The sequence below is a fragment of the Anopheles coustani genome, chromosome 2 (assembly GCF_943734705.1).
Source record: "Anopheles coustani chromosome 2, idAnoCousDA_361_x.2, whole genome shotgun sequence".
Lineage (NCBI taxonomy): Eukaryota > Metazoa > Arthropoda > Insecta > Diptera > Culicidae > Anopheles > Anopheles coustani.
In genome coordinates this window covers 30318949-30337647 of record NC_071289.1, presented here as the reverse complement: position 1 = coordinate 30337647, position 18699 = coordinate 30318949, and the positions used below count along the sequence as shown (strand labels likewise).

At 43.6% G+C, this 18699-nt stretch overlaps 2 protein-coding genes across 2 annotated transcripts; both read left to right on the top strand.

The window, feature by feature from the left end:
- Positions 1-1241: 1241 nt before the first annotated feature.
- LOC131264194 (uncharacterized) lies at positions 1242-1967 on the top strand. The gene has a single exon (XM_058266481.1). It carries the CDS (start codon positions 1242-1244, stop codon positions 1965-1967), a length of 726 nt encoding a protein of 241 aa, XP_058122464.1.
- Positions 1968-4521: 2554 nt separating this feature from the next.
- On the top strand, positions 4522-18457 carry LOC131264192 (guanylate cyclase 32E). The gene is made up of 18 exons (XM_058266480.1): positions 4522-4719; positions 10704-10889; positions 12665-12795; positions 12874-12985; positions 13081-13263; positions 13558-13675; positions 13749-13895; positions 13961-14196; positions 14419-14571; positions 14690-15027; positions 15202-15316; positions 15756-15822; positions 15888-16296; positions 16356-16525; positions 16590-16767; positions 16837-16977; positions 17046-17704; positions 17764-18457. Exons 1-18 carry the CDS (start codon positions 4522-4524, stop codon positions 18165-18167), a joined length of 3945 nt encoding a protein of 1314 aa, XP_058122463.1. The 3' UTR covers positions 18168-18457.
- The last annotated feature ends 242 nt before the right edge of the window (positions 18458-18699 follow it).

The window sequence follows — 18699 nt, the reverse complement described above, 5'->3', positions numbered from 1 at the left end:
ATAAAACGGTATCATTAGATATGAATTATTAGTTTTTTCGTTCTGAATTCCATTGGTCCAATATGGTTGAATAATACAAACAGATGGAATAAATTTGGATGAAGTATTGTATGCCTGTGTTTTTGTTTAATTTATTCCCATTACTGTTGAAAATGTGCAACAAAACAATGTAGCATGTTAAATATGGACTTGCTGATAGTACTTCTACGTATTCAGTATATAAAATCAATGTAAAATAAGAGAAAACAAGTTTTGTTTGTAACAGGCATAAACATAGTATGCAAACTAAAGCAAAATTTATATACCTTTTTTATTTATATACAAAATTTATATACAGTTGGTCCCCGCAGTACGCGAATGTTTGGGACCGGACGCAATAGCGTATATCGAATTTTCGCGTATTGCGGATTTCCTCTGCCATTTCGTTTATACCTCATATTGAAGAGTTGACACTGAGAGGGAACCGCTTATTTAACATATCTTTTATCGAAATCACTAATAAGTGTTCCATTTCCTACATTGCATAATTATGTCTCTGTTAAAAAGTGCATATTAAAAACTTCATTCTACCAAAACAAAGTAAAATTGACTAGTCAGAACTCAAGCAACGCTATGAGCTGTCAGTTGTAAAAAATCGCGTATCCCCGCGTCCACACGGCATAGTAGCGTAGGGATTTTGACACTCCGTCGTAGTGTAAATGTTGGTCGAGAGGCCTTAGCCACGGCCATAAAAAATAGTTGACACTACGACGGAGTGTCAAAATCGCTACGCTACGATGCCGTGTGGACGCGGCCTATTGCGAATTCGCGTATATCGAGTATCGCGTACTGCGGGGACCAACTTTACTACCAATTATATACATTTATTTAAACGCTGCGTTTGGTTCGTGGTTCGAAATTGTATAATTTTATAGCAAGTGTGCGTTTCGGCTGTTTACAGTACCAGGCTGTGTTCTTCTCTCATAGAAGTCGTAGCTGTTTATAAGAAGGAAGAACTGAACATTGGGTTTTATACCATTGCATAGGGTCATTATGATACCGGGAACTCTTAGTACGTCACAGCGCCCAATTCATCATGTGTTCCCGAATGGTTCAAGTTTAACAAGTGCACACAAATACTGCTTTGATTATTCACGCTGTTAAATGCAGAATAGTTTTTATCGGAAACAGTGGACACGAACCGCCATTCGACCTTTTGTTTAGAAAAGTCTACACTCCACCAAACCAAGCCAAAAGTAAACATGAGAAGAAGCACTTTGTCTGCAACAGCAACAACATGGGAACAAGACTTTGAAGACTATGTCACCAAGCGCGTCGAAGTATTCTTGAAAAGCGACTTACCAAAGCGTATTGCCTGGTTGAATACTCTGCTAGAAGACCCTACATTTTCCGGCCGTCAGTATGCTGATCCCGTCCAGAAGTTGAAGGTTCCAATTTCGAAGCTAGAAAAGTCGAAGAAAGCAAATGTTTCAAACATCAAATTGTCTTCTCAACAAGTTATGGAAGATGAAACTAGATGTGACGCGCTGTCGTCCGTGAATGTGAAGGGCAGCACACTTATCGTTGAGCTCAGATTAAAAATAGAGCCCTGTATTCAAACCCTTAAAACCGACTGCAATTTGCTCAATACTTGGATCAGCGTGATGGAGGAGGGCAAAAAGCTGGACGTGAAACCGAAACGGCAACACCGCCATGGCATCGGCAAGTCAATCCGAAAGGAGACAATGATGGAAATACAATTCTTGGAAATGGAGGTGAACGCTGCATACGATCAGATGTGCCAACACAAAGTAAAGTATTCCACCATCAAATCGAAGGAGGATAAGTGTTTCAAAAACCACTACCGACAGGTCGCTAAGATGGATGAGAAGGAGTACCTTCGGAAACTAGAGAATAGGCTTCGCATCATCCGATATCGTTGTTGGATGTTATACGATTCCGTTTCCGAAAAGCCGGACTTTTTTTAAGCAACAAGTTCGATCTAACGGTACGGGATGGTGGAGAAGAGTACTTTGTCTTACTGAAATCAGGAAGTCCCAAACCAAGTCGACCTTTATTATGGAGTATAAGAATACAGTGTTGTTATCTGAGTGTAATTTCGTTTTCTTCCGCTCACATCACGACGAGTGAGAAATGCAAACTGATGGAATAAACTATAAAAAATGCAAGCCTGTTTGTTTTAAAATTATTTTTGATAAATTAAGATGTTTTCGAAGTGATTACATAAAGGTATTTGTGCAACTGTATCTTAATTGCACACTGCATAACTCAGTAAAATCCGCATCGCATTGCGTAAATTCGTTGTTTAGAAAAACGTTAAGTGTTATTGACATCGGTCGGTTTGTATGCTAAATTGAAGCTGAACTATATCTTGAGAGGGTAAGTTCATCGTTTGCAGCTATTTATGAATTTCATGCATTAACGGAACGCAGCAGATTTGGTTTACCGAGTGATTCAAAGTTGCATGATTTTATGGCAAGTGTGCGTTGACAGGTTACAGTACCCGGCTGAGTACTTCACTCATAATACCAACCAAGGTTTCTGCACCTACGCCTCAGAATTTCATAAACTAAGAATTACGGAAGAGTCTTTGTTGCACAGAGTTACAGTCTTTAAAAAACCTTTCAGTTAATTGGTCTGGCGCTAAAATTGGTCAAGCCACTAAAAAGTTATTGAGAAATTAGTCGGTTTTTGAAGCTTGTTGCACAAAGTTTGGCGCGCAGCTTCGTTCGTAGTGATAGGTAAACCAAATCCCCAAATCCGAATCCCAATCCAAGGAAACAGGCGAAACAGTCCAAGCAGCGGATAGTGTTCCTTTGGAACTGTGGTCTTTGTGTACAAAATTTTGAAACGCCTGGAACCAGCGTACTTGGGGGAAAGGATAGTTGTTGGGACTGACGTCCATCGGTATCACACTCGTAATGCCGATGAGCCAAGACTTCCTGGCTAACTGTCTAGAAACGCCCGAAATTCGTTATTTTTTAAAGGAGTACAATGGTACAACAGGATGCCGAGAGAGATTAAACAAGCGCGAAATCTAAGGGAGTTCAAACGCCTATGCGCCGTATACGTGAAGCAGGTGGTCTGACGCTGTGCTTGTAATGTATTTAGTAAATGTTGTAGTTTTTGAGCCCCGTAGTATTGCATTTGTCAACATGGTCTTTGACTATGGTGATGATGAGTAAAAAAATGAACAGGGACTTTTTATTTTTATTATTTAATTTAACTTCATAGAATGAATGAGTCTACATAGTTTTGAGACACGCGCGCGTAAATGAGGACAATTGGTGGACATGGCTGTACGAAAAGAACTAGTAGTATCTACACATCTCGCTGTCGTTGGGTCCCTTTCTGTTCTTGATAGTGGCACCACATTATCAACCAATGGTAATTGGCGGTGTGAACTACAAACAGAGCAGAAATACCCTTTTACACTCCGGAAGGTGGTGCCTCGTTAACCTTGGGGGACTCGGGGATTTATCTTTCGAGGTGATTGCTCGGGACCGTTGTATGCAAGGAACAAGATCAGGTCCCTTAAGTAGTACTGGTGGGTTTCGCCACACTATCAACCGTTGATAGCTGGCGGTGTTAACCAAAACTGTGCGAAAATACCTGCCCTACTCCGGAAAGTGGTCCCCTTTTGCTAGTTGGGAAATCTAAGATGTACCTCCTTGTGCAATCGATGACGACCGTCCAAATCTTTAGAATCTGTCAGATGGGATTCGAATCTTTAGAATCCGTCAAATGGGATTCAAATCTTTGGAATCCCTCTAGGGATCGAATCTTCAAATCTTCCGAATCCCGATTCTGCCAACACTAGTGTTCACCGACAGTTCAAGCTCAGCATCTTGTCAGCTAAAAGTTGTGTTTCGAGTAGTGATGAGAAAACTCCAAAATTTCAGGAGCAGATCAGATCATTTGCTCTCAGTCAAAGATCGGATCAGATCAGAAGAGCATAATCGTACTCCAATGCCATGCCGCTACGGGTAATGGCGTCACTAGGATCATAATGGAGCAGATCAGATCACATCGCCATAGGCCCGCCGGCAAAGAGCATATTGGATCAGATCAGAACACATCGCCTTACCGCTACGGGTAATGGCGTCACTAGGATCATAATGGAGCAGATCAGATCACATTGCCATAGGTCTACAGGTAAAGAGCATATTGGATCAGATCAGAACACATCGCCATACCGCTACGGGTAATGGCGTCACTAGGATCATAATGGAGCAGATCAGATCACATCGCCATAGGTCTGCCGGCAAAGAGCGTATTGGATCAGATCAGAACACATCGCCATAGCGCTACGGGTAATGGCGTCACTAGGATCATAATGGAGCATTTGCTCTCATATTTTCGGATCAGATCAGATCATATAATCAAGAGAGCAGATCGGATCATAAGAAGCTATTCCTTCTTCTCATCACTAGTTTCGAGACCCGGTTGAACGAGAATAGTCAAATAAGACCATCATATTAACGGTGTACAGCGAAGGCAGTTTTTTTTCAACTACAAAACATGGAACAAGCGATCAAGCAGTTCAAGCCATTGATTGAAACAAGTTTCCCAATGCGGATTGCCGCGTTGACCGATCTGCTACAAGACCCTGATTTTGGGGCGCTTTACTTTGCCGAAACTATCCAAGGGTCTAACGTTCAAGTTCCACAGCTGAAGGATGCCATTAACAGCGGACTTATGTTCAAGCTCAGATTCCAAGTAGAGCCCTTTATTAAAATCCTGTTGGGGGACTGCGATAAGCTCCAATTTTTTATCGCAGAAGTGGAAAAGACGCGTATCGGATATGTCAAGGAAGTAAAGGATATGCATGAGGTTATGCGAAGACTTATAAAGCTGGTGAATGACAGTTATTCTCATGTTGGCGAGTACATTGAGAAGCGAGTAGCAGTTGTAAAGGAGATGGAACTGAACCCGCAGAACGAAGGCCTCCGCCGCCAGATCGTCAAGATGGATAAAATGGAATGCTTCACTCTGAGCATGATGTTTTGCGCACTACGTTTGCACATGTTGTCCATAATCGAACCTCATTAGGAACGCGAACCCGAATTACCTTAAGTTAAGTACCTTACAGATTTGTTTCTGAATTTTTTCGCTGACATTTTTTCATTACCTATTTTATCAATTCAAATCGTTTACTGATGGTATGGTTTTCTTTGCTTCGTTTGGCGCTCAAACAATATATTTCTAACCATTACATTCAATGTAAATAACTGAACAGAGTAGGACGTTCGATATGTAGAAGCAGTTCTAGTACCACAAGTTAGTTTGTTACTCCATAGTAAGAACTGGTTTGGTCAGTAAAGCGAAGTTTACATCCGTTCAGCAATTTGCCAAACTAAACATTACCGTACAGAAATACTTGAATGTTTCTATCTGATCAAAACGTGTGAACTATGTAACCTGATGAAATAATAAACGGAAGCTTAAAATTCAACTGGTGAGCTTGTTTTGTTTTCATTTATTCTGTCTCATTTTATGAAACCGAATAACTAGTTCATCAAGCTCGTTTCGAGAATCCATTATGTGTATACTAATTTGTTTGTTATTTAATAATTAAATTTTTCGATTGTTCTCATCTAAGGGCACTGAGATTACCGGTTCATTAATGTTGATTTATTATGCAGATCTCTTGTCCCATTAGTTGGGGTCAAGTGATTTGATTGCAATTGAATACATGGAGTGATTTTACGATAGCTTACTGATTAATCCAGATCATGTATCAAATATGTTTTCAACAATATCAGACATATGTGCAATGTTAAACGACTTCCGAAGTGAGAATTCAATTAAAATAAACTAATCCATTTTAATCATGACGACATCCAATGTAGCACCTAGCTTACGGGCGATGTTATGTATTTGATAACATAGTATTTACAAACTAAAGCGAGGAGTTGCCCATTCATTCATAAAACGATCCTACCCAACGATCCCGGCACGTCGATCGATGTTTGCCGTCGCAGCACGTGCTCGGAGGTGGAAGTAAATAAATTCTTCTAAAAAAAACCCTCCGACCGGATGATCCACTGTCAGCTTTTCCCGCGTTCGATTCCCGTCTGAGAGCCAGGACATATCCCGCAAGGAATGTAGGGAAAACACGACCAGCTGCGGGAAAAACAACACTCTCCGCATTGCCTGCGGATGCAACTCCGGGAGAGATCGCTGGTTCGAGCGACACTCTGCGCTCCGGAATGTCGGTGCCGAATCGTTCTCGGTTCGGGCGAGCGTTACTTCCGTAAAATGTATATAAAGCAACAAGTGCCGACTCCGGCATCGGACAGTCTGTTGCCAGCAAGGATAGTGCCCGCATCAACCGGCATCCCTGGGACGGGACATTAGTGGCATCATCCTTTTCCCCTTGTTTCTCTCGAGTGGAGTACAATACCCCTTTCACTTCCGGCTAGAAGGTTAGTGAAGAAAGTAAACGCCAATTTCCCTCCTAGCCGCCAGAGTGGTCAGTGAAAGTGAAACGTTATCCCAGTGACCCGCCTTCCCCGCGTTACTCAGTGCATCTGGGAAGTGTTCGTAGGGTTTAAAATTACCGATAACTTTTAATTGGAACAACGCACCTCGCACCGGGCCGGGGTCAGGGGGTGGTTAATATGGAAAAAAGTAATCCAAATTAAAAAACATAAAAAGTAACACAAGGGAATGGACACGAGTCACACGTTTTCCTTCCGTCGACGCTACACCCAACCAACGCACTCCCGAAGGATGGGTTTTCAATTGATGTCAATTAGATCGCATTAAAATGGGTGGAAACGATGTGGTGAAAAAATAACGTCACAAGTCCTGGCGGGGTGAAAAATAAAAGCATTCCGAGAACATATAAAATAAAACACGCTTGGTGAGGTGGTTTAATCGTGGCATGTCCGGGTAAAAAATCAAGGATACATCGAATGGTTCGTAGACGGATGTTTTACTATGGAGCAATAAAATAGTATTAAAATTCATGTGGCTAAGTTTGTTAAGGTTTTCCAGTTTTTTTTCCTGTTTTCTCTTTTTTTATGACAGTGACCGTTAAACCGTAGACCCCGTGCTGGGTGCAGTCGCCCCGGTAATAGGATTTTTCACGAGCGGATTAATCAGGGATAAGCGCGCCACAGTGAAACCGCAGCATTCGGGATTGCTTTCCTTTTCGCGTTTCCTATTACGTGTCCTTTTTGTGGGTATCAAGGTGTGTGTGTGTGTGTGTGTTCGTCGCTGCCTCCGACGTGGGTCCTATGCCAATGAAATTAAAATTAAACTTCATTTCAATGCCCCCGGTTGAATTGACTTTGGGGCCACCGAAATTACCATCCCTGGTGCGACAAGGAAGGCAGGTCTGATGGTGTGTGAAGTGATTTTTTTAGCGGAATAAAAGTCACCATGAATGCGTGAACGTGTGTCGGAACAAGTGAACATGATTGCAACCATGCTCTGCCGTGTGGCCAGGGTAGTTCGGGTAAATTTTCCCGGGTGGTCCATGTTGTAAACAAATTATTTTAAAAATCAATTTGTGCAGCAATCGTTACTCGGTGGAAATCCGTTAAATTTAGTATAGCAACTCAAGCGTCTGCTGTGATTCGGAAAAAGTCATGTGTTAAGTAAACAGTGTTTCGAGGAAACGATGGACGCACAATAGCGATTCGTTTTCCAATTGTTTTGAGAAGTGTAGTGTGAGTTAAAAAACTGTTCATTAAATAGATAAATTTTTAACAATCTCATGCCAGTACATTGAAAAGAAAAACAAGCTCAAGATAGAGTATCTAGATAAAAGATCATCGCAAATTACACATCACCAACAGACACAGAAACCGTTGCTCACGGAAAGAAAATTCGCCTCGTCGGAGATGAAACCTCATTTCGATACCCGCTAATAGTGTAATAAATTATTTAAGCCACGTTTAATCCACAAATTCGATCGAAACACGTGGGACGGTGGTTCTCATATGTCGCCACATGGATTAGGAGCATTTCATCGTGGTCATCATGGGCGCTACCTACATATCCTAACTTTTTATTATTTTTTTTTGTTTTTCTTCCCTAATTCACTCACATTTAAACAAACGTGTCCGCAATGATCAGGCACACGCAGGCTGGACCATCGAAACCGGTCGCTGGAAAACAAATTAATTATCCACGAAAATGAAGATAAATTTATCACCGGGCGGTCCCAGGGCTACGCGTCGTTTTGGTGACAATTTCATACCATTTATAACGGGGAGCAGTCCCGGCAAAGTGGTGCACATCCTTTGCACGCTCTCTTAGAAGTTTGTCGCCGCACAGGGAACCCGGTGTCGAAAAAGGGTTCCCCCCTTTCCCTTTCGGTCAAGGAAGGGGAAAAAGCAACAGTTTGCAGCTTCAGTCGGTTGAACTTTAATGTGGCAAGTTTACTCAATGGAACGCACCGGTAGAAAGTGGGCCGTTCGGAAAGGAAAACTTCTGCCAAAGCAAACTTGGGTCGAGCACAATGATGGTCTAATTTTGCGACACAATCGTTTTCGTAGAAAATGGTTGGGAAATGGTGGAGGGCGTAGTGTAGCGTGACCATTTTCCGGATTCCTTTCCGGATGAAGAGTGAAATATCATTAAGGACTTTCCGTTTTATTTGTTCTTATTTTCTAAAAGCAAACACTTTAAACGAAAATAAAAAGTAAAAAGAGTATCTTCATCTCGAAAGTAAATTTATTTAAAATCATACATTATAATAATTGGAAACAAAAAACATCGATATTGGATGACACATTTAGCCATTTACCATGTTACTTACTAAAAATTGGTTTTGTTTTGTAAACAGTACCTCAATAGAAGATCATAAAAGCTCACTCGACTATTGCAAAGTTTGTTCTCTCTTTCTCAGTAGTATACCTCTTTTTATGCAAGCACAAATGGGTGTTTTAGGGGTTAGCACTTTTGATTTGTCAAAAAGAAGTTCCAAGATACACCTTCAAACTCGGTGGTAAAACAATGTGGGCTTAATATATTTCATTGAATGTGAAAATCACTTTGAAATTCAAACTGTAAATTTAAATAGACTCAACTTTGAAGCAATATGTTCATTTGAAGGTAAAGCTTTTACGTTGAAGATCATAGTCTCAATGGATTAAAATAAACACGATAGTATGTAAGTGTGTGGATAAATTGGTGAAATTTGTTGGAATGTAAATAAGACTACAGATATTACAAAACCTTATCACTAATAGTTTATTTCAAACCTAAACAAAACAATATTGAATATGAATTCTAAACATGTTTCCGTAGACTGATATTAAGATTTTTATATTCACCACAATTGTAGTTAATGGACACTATCATAAAGACAAAGTGTCACTAAAATACATTTCTATTCCCGCTCGGAATTTGGTTAGCGGCTCCCAACAAATGCTCACACACACACACGCATACGCTATTATCCCGCCACATTTGAGCAGCAAACATGATTTCCGTCTTTTCACCGGTTCCCTCATAAAAGGGATTTACATCGTTCCCGGTGTCCTGGCGTTGATCGGGGCCTGCCATCCGGTATCTTGCACTCTTCCACACGACAAGAAACTTCGACGCTCTGGTGTGTAGAAAGTCGTCGACAGTTTTACCCACACGAAACCCCTCGGAAGACAAGACACGAACGGCCATTTGCCATTTGTAATAATCATAATTTTTACTGCTCTAGTTCTACTTTATGACCCCGGCCTGGCAAGTGAAGCGCAAGTGATGCGAGGGTGTTTGTGAGCACACCAAACTTAATTTCCACATCGTTTGTACGCACCGGATTGGCCGCTGGGCGCAGTTTTTCTTTTCGCTCGGCAGGATAACTAAGCTCATCCCGGGCGACAAAAGGAATCGAGAACAGCTTACTCGCTGGCCGGGCGAAGTAATAAAAATATATCATACGAGTAATCGGTTTGGACGAGAAACCCCGAGACTCGGTACGTTGGTCTTTGAATGAATGTGTTGTTGTGTGCAAAAGAAGCATTTTGTTTTGAAAATAACATAATTAAGTTTGCTCTTCTCCCCTCAAAGCTCACATAAACTGGGTTAAAGGTGAAAGTACTTCTCGTCGAAAAATGTTATAAGAAACAATACGTTTTAAACTACAATTGTTAAGAAAATCAATCAATACTGTACACGGTATTGGGCTATAAACAATTCTAAATGCTCTGATAGAATTAGTAACACAGTATTAATGAGGAATCAAATTTTACCTCGTCGACAACGAAGCAGAACGCTTGTTCTTTTTCTCCTAAGACGATTAACTTGGGTACCTTGAAGGTTCTGTTAATTTCGCAAATTTAAAGTAGATTCATTTCACGGTTAGGAGCGGATTTTGAAAGCCAGCCCAAACTTTTCCTTTCCTTCCATGGAAACAGCTTTTTCCAGGAACCAGCCGTTGGTAAATTATTGGTGGGAAATAAGTTTCAGCTGAAAAGTCCTCTTTAAAACAGGAAATATGGTTGAGCAGGTGTAAATTAATTGGAAAAAATATCGCCCAAGCTGGGGGTCTCTCACTTTCGACCAAAGAAAACTATGTACAGTACGTTTTTCTTTCGTTGCAGAATTAACCTGATAGGAAAACCTACCGCCAACTGGAGTGCTGGTGCACACCGGCCCCCGATAGATAAGGAATGCCTCGGACAACAACGGTCACGCCTACGCTGCTTCTCCTGCTTCTGGCGGGCCGGCTTCTTCCCTCCGGGCCACAGATTTCGCACGCGATGGCATCAGCTGTCGCCCGAATGTCCTGCGATTGTCCACGAACCCCCGTCGACGGTGGGCTGGCGCGCGGTAACGTCACCCAAGGGGCGATGGCGATGCCACCCGGTATCGGCCGTAATCGCACCGGGGACGAGCTGTACGTGGGATTCTTGGCCGGCTACGTACACTCCAAGGTAGGGACCCACCTCGGTCAAGGTCTTCAAGGTGAGGCTGGGCGCCGGTAGGTAACGGGAATTGAAACTTGATTGCCGACCCGCGCTGGGTGGTAATGTGCTTGATATGGAGTACGATGTGGTGACCGGGTTGGTCACGGAGCGTCATTCCCAGGGAGGGAATTGAAATTGCCACACTAGCGTACGCTGGTGGTTAGCATGATAATTGTGATTTATCTGACCTAGTCACACTGAGTACGTTGATAGTCGTATGGCATGTTTATACCACGCTTCAAATGAAAGAGAAGTTTTCTACAGTTTCAAGCATAGTTCATCGGTTTGAGAAAATCATCGGAATCCTTTTAGTACTTGTAGATAAATGTTGGTTGCCTTCGTGCCTCCGTTACTTCCAGTACATGTACCAATAAATACCAAGTTTGTAACCTTAAATTTATAAGACACTGAAACAGTTACCTGTGGCTTTATTCCTAATGATGTTCAGTTCTGGTCAACTTTTGCCAACTGCAACATTGCAAAAGCTGGAAAGGAAGCATTTTAAGAATTTATATTTATTGTATATTCAAATATTGTATAGGGTAAGTGCTCCTATTGTGGGGCTAGTACCAATAGTGGTTGTAGTGGAACAAAATTCCAGATCTACGACGAAGTAAATACAATGGAGATATTTGTTCTTCTATGAAATGTTCTTTGATCTTCTGCGGGGTGTTTAAAAGACAAACCTTCTCATTTCGTAATAAATGAAGGCTCCAAAATTAATATTTTCTAAACAGGTTGTACTAATATGCTGGATTTCTTAAGAATTTATCAGGTATGCCATGATTTCCTTAAGGCTATAAATCGCTGCAAAATGCATTGGTTTATAAGTAGTCTATGAGGCCAATCCATTGGTCTATGACCAAGAAAATGCATTGGCCTAAGTAATTTGACCATTCTGTTTTATATATGCTTCAAAAATAAGTCACAGTCAAAATTTATTCAGTCATTTCCAAGTACTACCACCACTATAGGAACACGATACCACTACTGTAGGAACCATACCACCATTATAGGAGCAACCAAATCGGAAGAAATATACGCTTTTTTTCGTGTATTTTTAATGGTTTTCGGTGAAAATAAATGTTTTCCAGTCGTGTTTCGATCATACTTGATTCAAATATGTAAAATATTGTGTTCTTAACACTTATAAATTACATCATATTGTTAGTTACATTACTAAGTGCACCACTATTGGTACCGTTACCCTATTCGAATTTGGATCACCAATGTTTGAAAGCAAAAATGAGAGCCCTTCCTGATTATTACGCTTTCTGATAATTACCTTCAAATCCAATTTATAAACGCTGGTCGCACATTTCTATCAAAAATTAAAGTTAAAATTAAAATTAAATGTTATTGGCAACACCGCATCTCGTTTCCTAATGGAGGCGCCCAGTAGTTCACGCTTAAAATGTGGCCCTTCTGTACTTTCGACAGTGCTAGTTTTGATATCGAGTACAAAGCAACAATTTATTAGGATTAATTTTACAGTCATTGATCAATGGTACAAGTAACAGAAATCATTGAACTCACCACACCGTCGGATTTGATTACATCATAAAACCCCTGTTATCGGAACTACAGTAACTTTGTATTGATTGACTCCAACTCAATCTCGACACAGGATAATCATATTAGATTGACTTGCGTAACTTCTTCCCGATTAAGCACGTGATTGAGTTTGAGGAGCAAGTATTTGGTGATGCGTTTATAAACCGACATTTCATCCACCCTCACAGGTCGTCCTGGGCGCGCTGCTCCTTGCGGTCGAAACAATCAACAACGACTCGACGCTGCTGCCCGGTAAAAAGTTGCGCCTCAAAGCCGTGGACATTGGGGCGCAAAAATCACTGAAGGCTTTCCCGATAAAGTGAGTATGGGGGTGGGATTTTTTTCTTTTCCCGTTTTCGACGAAGATTTTTCACACCTGCGACATACTTTGGAACAGAAAAATGACGGAAATGCGTGACAGTGGCATCGTGGTGTTCATCGGACCGGATGAAACGTGCACTTCCGAGGCGCTGGTTGCGTCCGCCTGGAACCTACCAATGATATCCTACGTGAGTTATCCCAACCAACGTTCGGGCTCGAGTTTCACCAGACTGATCATGCTCTCGCGGAACCGGGGCTTTCCCTTCCTTGTTTTTTACCATAGAAATGCGCCGACATCGCGGTTTCGGACAAAACGGTCTACAGCAGCTTCGCTCGAACGCTTCCACCGGCGACGAAGGTGTCGAAGAGTGTGGCCGCCCTGCTGCTGGCCAACAACTGGCACTGCTTCAGCATCGTCGCCGGCAAACATCCGGCCTGGAGTATGGAGATTGCGCTTGCCATAAAGGTAAGCTTCTGCCATTGCAATCCACGCTAAAACCCGAACATCCGTGTTTGTGGTGAAACATTTGTTTTCCCCATAGGTTTATGGTTTACCTTTGCACGAAGAAATGTGTTCGTTTTATGGTGCGTGAAATTATGATAGTCCATAAACGTTGCATTATACAGTTCCCCAACGCGGTACATTGGACTGTCGAGGAAAGATTTTCAATGAGCTCTTTGATTGTTTATGTTATTCGATATTAGAATATGCGCTTAGACTAACTATGGTGAACAACGACGGTTTCGTGATTATTTACAGCTACAAGCAGAATCCAACAACCTCACGCTGAACCACTTCCGCATCTACTCGGACTACATCCCTTCGAAGATCTACAAGCTGCAGGAGATAGTGGATGACACCTATCAAAACACACGAGGTATTAGTTGTTAAATGAAATTAAGGAAGAAGTGTACTTACTGACATCCATTTGTGATCCCTGATGCTCGCAGTGTACGTCTTTGTGGGAGATCATATAGAAATGGTGGATTTCGTGCGATGTCTGCAGAACCGGAAGCTGCTCAGTACGGGCGATTACATCGTCATATCGATAGACGATGAAATCTATGATCCCTCCGTGCAGCGTAGCATATACCAAGGTAGGCGCTGGATGGCTACACACAAATATAACCCTTTGGTCCAAACACCAATCTGTTTGCTCTAGAATATTCCGACTTCTACCAGAAGTACTCGAAGGACAAGTACCACAACCGGAAGCGGTACAACTATAAGGACCAGGAGCGGCTGCACGAAGCATTTCAGTCGGTGCTACGAATATCGCCATCGTTCCCAATGAACCCCAAGTATCGCAACCTGTGCCACCAGTTCAAGCTGTACTCCCGCATGGACCCCTTCAACGTGCCGCTGCCTTATAATCAGAAAATATTCGATGCAATACAGGTAAGTCTGGAAAACTCTTGACGATAGCATGTGGCTTCTCCGATGCCGGAGTTTGTGTGAATGGCAAACAACTCTCAGCTTCGGATGAGACAAGGAGTGGAAGTCGATAGTGTTTGATTAGCCTCATTCCGTTCGACTGAATCTCCTTTGGATGATGGCGTTACTGACTCACGTCTCCCAATTTTTCTTTTGCTTGTTCTTTTCTTCTCGCTCCTTCCACAGGTCCCCATATACGGCGCGTACCTGTACGATACACTCGTCATCTACGCACGAGCCGCGACGGAGGTTTTACGCGACGGCGGGGACATCACGGATGGAAGATTGATTATGCGCCATATATTCAACCGTTCATATCACTCAATCCAGGGTTTCGACGTAGGTGACGCCACAACGTGAACGATGTTATCGTGTATACTAAAGTGTTGCCTCCCGTTCCACCGACGGAGGTTGGTATCTTTCAACGCGAATCTCAAATCATCCATTTCTCCGCCAGGTTTACATTGATCCGAATGGGGACGCCGAGGGTAACTTTTCGGTCATCGCGCTCCAGAAGGACGACAAGGTGAACAACTCGCTGCAGATGTCGATGCAAGCGGTGGCAATGTTTGTGTACGGGGCGCGCAATGCCACCACCAGCACCACCCTGCCGGAGTTCCGCTATCTCAACCCGAACCGACCCATCATGTGGCTGAAGGGACGGCCACCGGCCGCCGAACCGATTTGCGGCTTCTACAACGAAAAGTGTCGCCCGAAGGCGAAGGACTGGCGCTACATAAGCGGTGCGCTCGTCGTGATCCTGTTCATGGCCATCTTCACCGTCGTGCTCTTCAAGTAGTATAGCGCGTTCCGATATACACACACATACGTGGAGTCACGGTGACGTCATGCCACCGTGGTCCCGCTGACCCGTTACTCTCGCTGCCTTTTGCAATACTAATGACGGCGAGTGTCCGGTTTCCGGTCCTGCGCCACGATGTGCTTTCTTGCTCCTTTTTTGTTTTGCAGACATTATCGCTACGAGCAGACATTGGCGTGCCTGCTGTGGAAGGTGGACATGAAGGATGTGATTCTAATCACCTCACCCGATGCGCTCTACAACAATGAGGTCCGCAAAAACCTTGTAGGTAGCGCAAAATCCCGCCCGACGTGAAATAGGAAACAGGAGTTTTCATACCGAAATGACCAGGAAGGGAAACTAAGTTATGGCCAACTCGATCACTGCCAGGAGTTGGACAATTTTGAAAACAATCTTTGTTTTATTTTGTTATAAATTTACTTGTTCTTGCATACTAGAGATCACTAAATGGATAACTTTTAAAAAGAGAACTATGCTTAAAATATTTATAAAATGATTATGTGTTTCTGTTGTGGTTTTCATACTTTCTTATAAAACGACAAGACAAAAATGTGCCATGACTAGACAGAAATAATGTTGAAATTATCTTTATAGAGATTAAATTGGAAACTGTGACGAGTATAATAAACTACAATGATGCCATTATTTTACAGCTTCAAGGCTCAGTATTTTATCTGAATGCTTTTTTTCTTTACATTCCCAGGTATGTCAACAAAGCATCATGGTAAATAATACAGGCGATGCGAACAAACGTGCTTATACAACGATTGGTAAGATTTGCAGCACCACTACTGACCGAAACGCGCCAAGTACCACTTCCTGTGTTCTTTTGCAGGGCTATACCGTGGCAATATCGCCGCCATTAAGTACCTCCACAAGCGCTCCGTCGACATCACGCGCAACATTCGCAAGGAGCTGAAGCAAATGCGCGAGATACGGCACGAGAACTTGATCACGTTCGTCGGCGCATCGGTCGACCACGGCACGGTAGCGATCCTAACGTCGTACTGTGCCCGCGGCAGCCTAGTCGACGTCCTCTCGAACGAGGATCTGAAGCTAGACCACATGTTCGTGTCGTCGCTGGTGAGCGACATCGTGAAGGGGTTGATTTACCTGCACGACAGTGACGTCGGTTCGCACGGTAACCTGCGATCGAGTAAGATCCTGATCGATTCCCGCTGGGTCGCACAGATAGCCGACTTTGGACTGCAGGAGTTCAAATCGGGACAGGAAGAACCGAACAAGTAAGGGAGGCCCGAAGGGAAGCATTCAATCATGCAGGAATGTTGTTTTTGCGCTACAGGTTCGAGAAGGAACTGCGCCGAAGTCTTTGGAAAGCACCGGAAATACTGCGGGACTCCAACTTCCCGGCCCGCGGTACTCAGAAGGCGGACGTATACTCGTTTGGAATCGTGCTGTATGAAATCATCGGACGGAAGGGTCCATGGGGTGACATCAATATGAGTTGGCAAGGTAATATGACTGAGAAACACTTACGGGTCATCATCTAAACCTTTCCTCGACCACGTTGTTTCAGATATTGTGGCACGCGTCATGTCACCCGAAGAGTACGGCATATTCCGTCCCTCACTGAGAGGGCTCGATGCACCGGAGTACGTGATTCAGTTACTGCACGCCTGTTGGGAAGAGGATCCCGAGGATCGGCCAGACATACGCCTGGTGCGTGTGAAGCTGAAACCAATGCAGGCGGGTTTGTAAGTGGCACCTGTTTGGAAGGACATTGAAATGAAACGTTACGATACTTTTTATGATCCCTTTGCCAGAAAGTCCAACATTTTCGACAACATGCTAGCTATTATGGAAAAGTACGCCTACAATCTCGAGGGCATTGTGCAGGAGCGGACATTGCAGCTTTCGGAGGAGAAGAAAAAGACGGAATCGTTGCTATTGCGGATGCTGCCAAAGTATGTCTTCATCGGCACCGTGGAGGTCTCATTGAGTTAAGAATTTTGTGTATATTTCTTCTCCCAAGGAGTGTCGCAGAGTCCCTCAAGCGTGGTGAACGAGTGGAAGCGGAATGTTTCGACTGCGTTACCATTTTCTTCAGCGATCTGGTGGGCTTCACGGAACTCTGCGCCCACAGCACCCCCTTCGAGGTGGTGGAAATGCTGAACGATCTGTATACCTGCTGCGACTTCATCATCTCCAGCTACGACGTGTACAAGGTGGAGACGATCGGGGACGCGTACATGGTCGTCTCGGGGCTTCCGTTGCGAAACGGTGACCGGCATGCCGGGGAGATCGCTTCGATGGCGTTGCATCTGTTGAACTCGATCTCGAACCTGGAGATACGGCACCGGCCGGGTGAGTTCATACAGATGCGCATCGGCATCCACTCGGGGCAGTGTGTGGCGGGGGTGGTCGGCTTGAAGATGCCACGGTACTGCCTGTTTGGGGATACCGTTAACACGGCGTCCCGGATGGAGAGCACGGGTGACGCGCTGAAGATCCACATTTCATCCGTGACGTACGGCTTGTTGAAAAAGCTCGGAGGGTACAAGTGTGAGGAGCGGGGCATTATCAAGGTAAAGGGAAAGGGCGAGATGCGCACGTACTGGCTGAAGGGTGAGGATGATCAGAAGCGGATGGATCGTTTCGGATCGAACGACGCGATCACAAATTTGAGTAAGTGCACGTCAGGAGAAACCCCAAAGAACACGCAAGTTTTAACAATTGATTTTCCCACTCAGCCATACCCGATCTCCTGTGCACACCGGACCAATCGCAAACCAACCTCAGCCGACCGTCGCTACGACGCATGCTGTCGGAAACGGTTCCCGGTCGTCACGTGTCGGCGCACCAGCATAGCTCGAGCGATCAGCAAATACCAACGGTAAGCATCCTCCCCCACGACGAGACACACCTGGGCTGCTACATCTGCCACAAACGCAAGCTGCACATTGGCAACGCACCGGCAATGGCCGATAGTGGCTCGCAGCGTTTGTCCATCTTCAACGGAAGCTACGGTGTCGATGAAGCCATCTGCACCTGCCGGCAGCGGAACTGTCTGCTGGAGTACTACAACGACAACTTGATGACTGTGCGCACGATCCGGGAACCGAGGTCAGCACCGCAGATCACGTTTATGCAGTGAGCCATGGTTTAGGTTCGTGCGAATGGACACTGGTTTCAAACAGACTGAGTGTATTACCAGGTTTTTCCTATAACCGTTGTAAATGTAACATGTGCCACAGAGCATACCGTGATGTTATTTACCATTTCGATACGTAAACATGTCGGCTTGATAAGGTTTCATGAAGTAGGATAACAGTAAGTAAAGGAAGTGATGGAAAAACGGGAGTAAAAAATGGCATTTTTTAATTTTTACAAAGGTTGCGAATGAAGTTCCAGCAACTGTTTCAGATGTGTATTATTGATGTTTAAATAAACTGTGTTAAAAAGTTCATGTGGTGTATCTATTTAAAAATTTGAGTGGTTGAGCAAAATAATAAAAAAATCTGTTTCTTATAATTTAAGAGTTTGTGTGTCAGGTGAAAACCGGTTAATTCGAATTTCAAAATTCAAAACCAACGGATAAATTAATTACATCGACAAACTTGTAATCGAATTCCCGTCGTACACAAATTGGCGCTGCTACGCAGATCTATCGAGCTATAAACCAATAT